At 37.4% G+C, this 8438-nt stretch overlaps 1 protein-coding gene across 5 annotated transcripts in view; it reads left to right on the forward strand.

Moving 5' to 3' along the window:
• The window catches only part of LOC141791353 (roundabout homolog 1-like), a 126719-nt gene extending 125374 nt beyond the window's left edge, over positions 1–1345 (forward strand). For all 5 annotated transcript variants that reach the window (XM_074671731.1, XM_074671733.1, XM_074671732.1 and 2 more), the window contains one exon: positions 21–1345. In XM_074671731.1, coding sequence (XP_074527832.1) covers positions 21–26 — 6 coding nt within the window. In that variant the 3' untranslated portion in view covers positions 27–1345. The remainder of the gene's footprint in view (positions 1–20) is intronic.
• The last annotated feature ends 7093 nt before the right edge of the window (positions 1346–8438 follow it).

Here is an 8438-nt window from a genome sequence, read left to right on the forward strand (position 1 = left end):
ACACATTTTTGTTTTATCAGTCCTGAAAAGCTTGGAGAAGACGAAGAAGAAGACAAAGAAGAAGAAGAAGAAGAAGCAACTCTAGCACAAACTGAATTTCCCACCTGTTGCTTCAGATGAAGGACTTTGACCTTTAGGATTATGGAAAAGACTGCACAAAACATTTTTCTACTCCAAATTCCCCATTAGGTGTTGGAAAAAAAAGTGCTCTCATGTTTAAGTCTGTGGACTTCAATCTGATGCACTGTTTAATGTTTGCTTAATGAGCGACCAGCTTCCAGGAGCCTGAACCTCCTGCTCGCTCAGTAAAGTTAGATGAATGCACATTCGATGGCGGTTGTGAGTGTTCATTGTGACCGCTCGATGCGGTCCATACATGATCTTTGCTTGTCTGGTTATTTTGTCGTAACTGTTCTTCAGTCATTACCAGCCATCTTGTAAATTCTTGAAATTGTTTACTGCCACAGAAGTGCTTCAAACTCAAATTTTATATAACAGTGTTAATGTTTTATAAGTGATGTACATCTTGTCTTTGTATTATTTGTTCTACTTTGGTTATAAAAGCACAATCACTTAATTTTATTCTAAGTCTTTATTGTATGGATTTCAGTCTGGGGGGAATCGGTCTTGTTAATCATTACATCACTTCCTGTCAGGCTGAGAAGATGATTGTTGAATGTGATTGTGCATTCAGTTGTGTATACATTTGAGCTGCTTTCATTCAGATTTAAAACTATCTGTTGTGTGTACTGAGAGAATTGCATGCAAATTTTCCTGTTGGAGGTTTTTACTCAACATCTCGACTGCTTTGTCATTCTGTTGGGATGATGAACAGTCTGGTCGTGGACTGGTTCCATTTATTGTTTTCTACACTGAGTCCATTTCATTCAGTCCTGTGTTCCCTTCACCTTGGCCATAGGTTTTAGAGTAGGGCTGGACACTATGCTGTGGTCATTGATGAAATGACTAGGAACCTAAGAAAGACCCAAGTGTACTAATGAATATTTCAACAAAGAAGTGTAAAAAAAGATGATGATAAAACAGATAGGCTAGCTATAATATCTCTCTTATTATACATTAACATATGCTATATGCTAAAACCTCTGTCCGAGTGTTCCAAACTTTAAAGCTCCTCTGAGAAATTTAAGTCATTATTAGAATTTCCATCTGTTTTATAAGCAGCTAAAAGTCCTATCAGGACCTTTAAATTGTACTTAAAGGTGAATATTATGAGACGTTGTTGTAATAAGAAGATATATATGTTTATTTAAGGTTATGTTAAATTATCATTGTGTTTGGATTTAAGTCATATTGTCCAGCCCTATTCAGTAAGTTAAATATGGAACAAATATGTCACTTTAACTGCTCTGTTTGAATAAAGTTGCTGTTCCTTAAACAACAACAACAGAAGTCTTTGTAGTGTTTAATGACTCTGGTTTCAGGACGGGGTCACATTTCAAACTGTGCCTTGCTTGAGCACGATTCACTTCTCTGCTTTGGCACGCTTCAGAGAGGTGGGCTTCGGCAACTTAATGCACGAGCACAAGCACGCGGACGGCGCGTGTGATCCATGACGTATAATCACCGCGAGCGCATATCTCGGCAATCATTTTAAACGAAGCAGGGGTGTAAGAGGGCTGTGTCGGGCGAAAACAACTCACCATAAGTCCAAAAGTCCCCAGAGTTGTAGCAGTGCTCTCTGTCTCATTGTGCTGACTGATGAGATTGTGCTTCATGTAAACAGACGCTTCACGATGACGTAGGAGGGCCATGCGCGTGATACCCGCTAAAGTCGCTGGTGGGGCATTCGTGCTTGAGCACGGCACGGTTTGGATGGACATTGTGACCACGCCAGTGTGAAACTTATGAGTCCTGTGCGTCTTCATCGGGCCCCAGTTCAACCTAAAGGTTTAAGGTTGTTTTTTTAAAGCTGTGAGAAACTCAAACCATGTTGGAAAAGAAATGTTCCTCCAGTGGTTTGTCAGCATTGCCCTTACTACCCAGGACTTGAATGGTGAGTCAGTGAACTGAACTTCTAATATTTCCATGATAATATAGATGAAATGTTATCTTGTGCTTTGTCTAAGCAGGAGTACAGCCACCTTCATCAGCCAGTGATAACTGCAGTTTGTAGGTACTGCTATTATATTTTAACACTTTACAACCTGCATGTAAACAGGTGCAAATGATATATCATAGCAAGTTTGGATGAAGAAAATAGAACAACTGGAAAACGTGTTTCATTATATCAGCACAAATCCACCAGCTCATTCATAAATCTCCCCTATACACAAATAATATTCAAAGATATTGGTTCATTCTTCTTTTTGTAATTTAGTGTCAGATTTCTGGTGGTTACAAAACTGTTGAATGTCCTTCAGTTCATCCTACAGGTGAACACGTCCCTCGCTGCAGTTGTCCTAAGAGGTGCATGAGGAAGGCAGAAACACTGTGAGGATGTGATGAGACATGCTGTTTAATTAACCTCACTTTCCAACCTTCATCAAAACAGCAGCTGGGAGTTGTTGAAGTGAAGGAAGTCTCTAACAGATGTCTTTCTATGTGTGTGTGTGAGAGATTCTCAGGTAATCTCACGCAGTAAGCGGTGTATCATCTGCAAACAATCAAACTGATTTCATAATTATATAGAGCACTATGTGATTTATTAACAAGGTGCCTCTAGTGCCAACTCAGCTCAGCTGTGTTTATTGAGGTGAGAAGGTATGTGACCTTTGAAATACTTAATTTTAGATTGTTTCAACTCAGTGTGACATCCCCAAACACAGCGTGGAAGTCTTTGAGAGATAAACTCAGGAATGACTCAGAATCCTCCAATAAAGAAAAGAAGACGAAAATTAGACCTGCATATTTTACAAACACTAAAAAAGGAGTAGTTCTGCGTTTTTGGAAAGGGGTTGTGTACAGTGTTTTACTCAGAGTGTTATCTATAGTCAATGTTTGTCTGCTTCCCTCTTTGCCAAACTGAGCAAAAGCCTGGACATGCCAGCTGTCAACCAGTGCAGATGAGGTCAGATCACTTTGAAACACCACAAAGCCTAAAACTCTTGCCTCTTTCTTTACAAAGTGGTCAGAGAACCTAAACCAGAGCTAACCAGCACCCCTGTGGATAATACACTTACAAGTAAGCTCCCATATACAACCTCACTTCAAAAAGAGAAATGAAAACAGTCTCTTTAGGGCTCAAATTACACGTTGTTGCAGAGTCTGTATTGAAAGCTGGTTTCATTAAGATGTCAATACTCTCTCTTCAACAATGTGTCAGATTCGTAAATAAAAGGGTCTCTAGTAGTAAAGAATTCCACTGAGAATTCGCCCCACAACTTTGCAGGTCTCCAAAGCGCTACTGCAAGGCCTTTGAATTTCCTCCAGATCTTTTTTTTTTTTTTTTTTTGAGACCTGCAAATTTTGTTTTTTTTCAGTTATTCACTTCGACTGCTCGTATTGTCATCAAAAGTCCCCAAAACCCTCTGTATGCCACCTGCCAATCACCTAAGCACCAACAGACAATGCGCTCAGTAAGCTGTTGAACATAGTGGGGTATTTAGCAGATAAAGACATACTTCTCAGAGGAGTTGGAGGTTGGAGACACAAGGGACAGAAAGAAGGAAAGAAACCCACTTAAATTTGTGAGATACAGACACAGGATACTCAACTAAATGCTGGTTTTGTTGTTTAATATTATGATTTGTCACATTACATTTTTTTTTTTTACATGTAACTTACTGCCATCTTCAGTAAAGAAAGAAGCACAAGTTCAGCCAGCTTTTTTATGGCCCTCTTTATCATTTTGATGCTTCAACTAATTTGCTTTTTAGACTGTTGACTACACTAGTTGTTGCTGTCAGAACCAATTCTAGTATATTACATGTGAAAGATAATGTTACACTGACCCTCAGTGTGCTTATGACTTAACCTTTCTTACATACCAATGGAAACATATTACTGCCTTAAGAAAAACCTGCATCACATTGTTACTTTTAAATTTTGTTAGAGAAGACTTTTACATGTTATAACAACATGTTTTCTTGCTTTGACAACATCAAAAGTTATCCTGTTGTAATGTGAAACTTCTTATTGTAACAGTCAACATTTTTATTCATCTTGTTTAGTGTAATACATGATAACTTGTGTTGTTAAAACATCAAAGTTTTCACATTTTGATGTGACTACTTATATTCCTGAACTCAAACTTAAACAATTTGATTAATTACTAGCTTGGGCTTTGGTTTAGGACATGCAGATATTGTGCTGTGTCCTGGTACACCATGGTTTTACACTGATATCAGTGGGCTGAGGTGATGCTAATTCATTGCAAAATGCCAGTCAACCAGTTAACATCCACCCCAAAACCTATCATTTCCTAACATGAAACATTTCATGTCATAACAACACAAGTTATACTGTTTCACATTATAAAAAGAAAATTACATTATTTCAAAAGAATTATCACATTATGAAGTCAAAATTTTGTATGGCAATACAACTTGAAAATATATTTTTATAAATTGTAAAAAATATTGTTTTAACTGGAAAATTTTGATGTTTTTGCTTAGTGCTGATATATTTTCTTCACTTAGCAAAAAGAAAGAAAAAGAGAAAGAAAGAAAGAAAGAAAGAAAGAAAGAAAGAAAGAAAGAAAGAAAGAAAGAAAAAGAAAGAAAGAAAATGTTTGGTAGATTGTTACTTTGTAATTCATCTTTGCAAGGAAATTAACAGGTAATTGCCCCTTGAGATGAATCATCTCGTTTACAAGAGGGTCCCAAATAAAGATACATGCAAAACAGAAACATTACAGGACAACTTGTACAGTATAGACAAAACAATAAATAGAAGATACATCAAAACACAAAACATTACAGAATATTATAAGAAAAATACAATTCAATATTAAAAAGAGAAAAAAATATTCAAACAAAAGACGAACAGACAAAATCTAAGACTGTTGGAAAAATCTGTTTGGTTACCTTTTAAATGGTGCTACATTTTCAACGAACATTTGAGGAACGAGAGCAGAGCTAAGTTTGTGGGTTGCGTCTATGAAAAGTTTCCCAAATCTCCTCTGCCAATGCCCCAATGAACAGCTTATTGTGCTGTTGCTATTGACTGTTGTTTTGAGCTTCTGGTACGCCCAGGTGCCTGATTTGCTCGTGGCCTTCATCAGGATTTTTATGACCATTTATTATGCTAAACTGTCTTCAAGGGATGGGATGAGTTAATACATATACAAAATGATCAAAATGATTATGTTAAGAAATATATATTTTTGTATTTACACTTGAAAATTGGATAGAGAAATGTAGCTTCAGTACAACCTGGGACCAATGTAACCATCTAGGGTTTTATTTCATGATCAGTTTAGACTTCCAGGGCCTCATGCAAGTATGAAAAGTAAAACTCTGGTCTCCTTTTGAATCACAGAATCACAACACTCAGTCTTTATATCCATCCCTACATAAATACTGCAGAACATTCAAAAGTTGTGGGAGCAAAGGAAAAAAGGAGCTCTTTGCAGCACATTTAGACCCGGAATTACCACCATCAGTTTCAGTTTAGAGACTCACTGATCCTTCAGAACCCACATCACTCGAGCCACTTCACACAGCCGAGAGAAACCTGTAGCTGCAGATTTCTTTTTCCTGCAGCCTTGAAACTGTCACCCACTTGCTTTGTTACAGAAGGTAAAGTGACTGCACTGCTCTTTTGCTTCACAAACATGTTGTGTCAGAAGCATTTCGTTTTCTTTAGAGGCATCAGTAGAATTCACCCTTTTTAATATTGATCGACCAATGAGTCACAGAAGCCCAACGCACTCTGAGAAACCACATAAGAACAATAATTTCTGAAAAGAGAACCCTTTGGATTGAATTTTTGCAATCATACATGCATGCTTTATTTTTGATTTTTGCATATTTATATCTAGTGCAAAATTACCTTCCTGTGTGCAGCAATTGGCAGAAAGAACACCATGTGGTCCACTTTTCTTGTCTAATTATTACTTGTGCAGTTGAGGTGGGAGGTTTTTAACTGGGGCTCTGACAATTTCTGTCCACTGCAGTCAACATCACTGACACATAAAGCTGTTCAAATAATAAAGAGAGAAACAATCATCCATTCATTACAAAAAGCATCAACCCCCTCACAATGCCCCTGACATGGGAATTATGTCACAACTGTTGAAAGGCTGGGATGTAGATGAGTGTAATGAATTAAAACTTGAATATGCAATATGTTGTCACATCATGTTTACTGAGACATTCATGCAATCAGCCTTCTCATGAATTATTCCTAAAAACTTGATTGCAACCAAACAGAATTCTGGTTGAGATCCTGCAGAGTGAGTGCTGCTGTTTTCTTCTCTAAAAAAAGGACTTCTTGACTCTGTGAATTGCAGCCTTCATCCCCATCTATTTCTTTCCCTTTTACTTCCCTTTCAAGGACAACTGTCTACAGTAGGTTATTCACAAGTGTTTGCCTTGGTTTCTAAGATACCGTGTGTGTGTGTGTGTGTGTGTGTGTGTGTGTGTGTGTGTGTGTGTGCGCTGCCAAGTTTCATTTTCAATTTTGCTGTGTTTATCCAGCAGATTCTCTGCAATCTGTTGACAAAGAGGTGGCCATGACAGCTAGGGCAAATGTGGCAGGGTTGCTGGAGAAGCTGACAGAAGAAGTGAAACCGATGGCTGTCAAGCAGGAGCAACTCTTTGTAAGGGGGGACGGATCTACAGAGACAGTATGATTGTGCTGTGCTGTGCTGTGCTGTGAATTAAAATGTCCCCTCTGACCCAACGGTTGGTTTACACCATATGTCATGTGGGTGTTCACTTTCCTTGCATTATCATACACCAAATGTTGAGTTTTAAAGATATCCAAAATTTAATTTTGCTTCTGTTGTGAAAGTCTGTAGAGGTTTGAGATAAGTGACACATTTTGGTCTACTAAGCTGATACACTCCAAGAGCACCAGGCATGAGAGGTGTGTGTATCTAAAGCAAGCATGTGTTTTTTAAAAAAAAAAAAAAACCTTGCTGCAGTTACTTAAGTGTCCACTAGAAGCTTTTTACAAAAACTCAGGAAGTCACATTAACACCCATGTTAAAATGTTTTTTTTTTAAAAGCATACTTTAACAAATGTAAAGCCTGGTAGCCTTAAAAAAATAAAAAATAAAAAATAAAAAAAACGTTGCTGCAGTTACGCAAGTGTCCACTAGAGGCTTTCTCCAAAAACCCAAGAAGCCACATTAACACCCATGTTAAAATGATCTTTTTTAAAAGCATACTTTGACACATGTACAGCCTGGTAGCCTAAATAAATATAATAATAAAAAAATAAAAATAAAAACTTGAAATCGTTAATAGGGTAGGTGGTCTTTGTTTTCATTTGGAAGATACAGCCAAGAATTAAGCATATACAGTACTGGCACAATTAGGAGCATGACTGACTTGACACAATGGATACAATGACTATTAGTCATATAAATACACTGGCCTTTACCTAACCACTTTGGTTCTAGATCAGCCACAAGTAAGATCAGTGCAGCATTTTTAACATAGCAGCCTCATTGTTTGACTCTTGGATGCTTCTCCAGTTGTTCATCTCTCTTTCAAACAGGCTGTGATTTATGGCAAAGGCTCAGTTAAGCCAAATTACGGATTCATTTATACAGTGAAAAGAGTACAACTGAATGTAGCTTATAACAATTATGTGTATGACTTAATCACAGTTTCTATACTTTATGAGGGAGCACATCACTGAACACAAAAATGAACAACAGAGGAAGTTAACAGTTACCAATTCACATGTACAGCTGACGCAAAAAGCAGACATGGATTTACTAAATAATAATGCTGTGGCAAAAAAAGTAAAATAAAGACAATTCATCTTACATTCCTATGAAAACAGCAGTGTACAGCTCCTGCTTGCTAGCTAGCTAGCTAGCTGCTACCTGCCTGTAATGTATGTCAGCCAAAACAGTTAGCAATACTTAGTGGTACAACTTGTAGTCCTGAGTCCTTCTAACAGTCTTCTTCCTTACGTCTTTTGTGAAAACCCCCATCACCTTCAGTGTCTGACACTGCATTGTCGTCAACTTGTTAGCATTGACATCTCTAGGGTTAGCAAATAATAATCTCTAAAAATATGAACTACTACCTCATGTTTCTTTAGGATAATAAAAGCAATGTGGTCCAGCAGATAAGCAAGACCTTTCAAAACAATGATACGATACACTTTCTACAAACTTTAGAAGAAAAAATTGTTAAGGATGTCAAATTTGCCATTGTAGTTGCCTTATGAAGCTGAGAACTAGTCATTTGATCACTCAACAGTCATCATCAGATGAATAACTTCACAGCATCAAGTAGTTGTTTTGATATTTTTTTTAATCCATTTTTTTTCTCAGTGCGTACAGAAGTGTACCGACC

The sequence above is a fragment of the Halichoeres trimaculatus genome, unplaced genomic scaffold (assembly GCF_033239565.1).
Source record: "Halichoeres trimaculatus isolate MK-OKI-2021-1 unplaced genomic scaffold, fHalTri1.1 fHalTri1_scaffold_6, whole genome shotgun sequence".
NCBI lineage: Eukaryota > Metazoa > Chordata > Actinopteri > Labriformes > Labridae > Halichoeres > Halichoeres trimaculatus.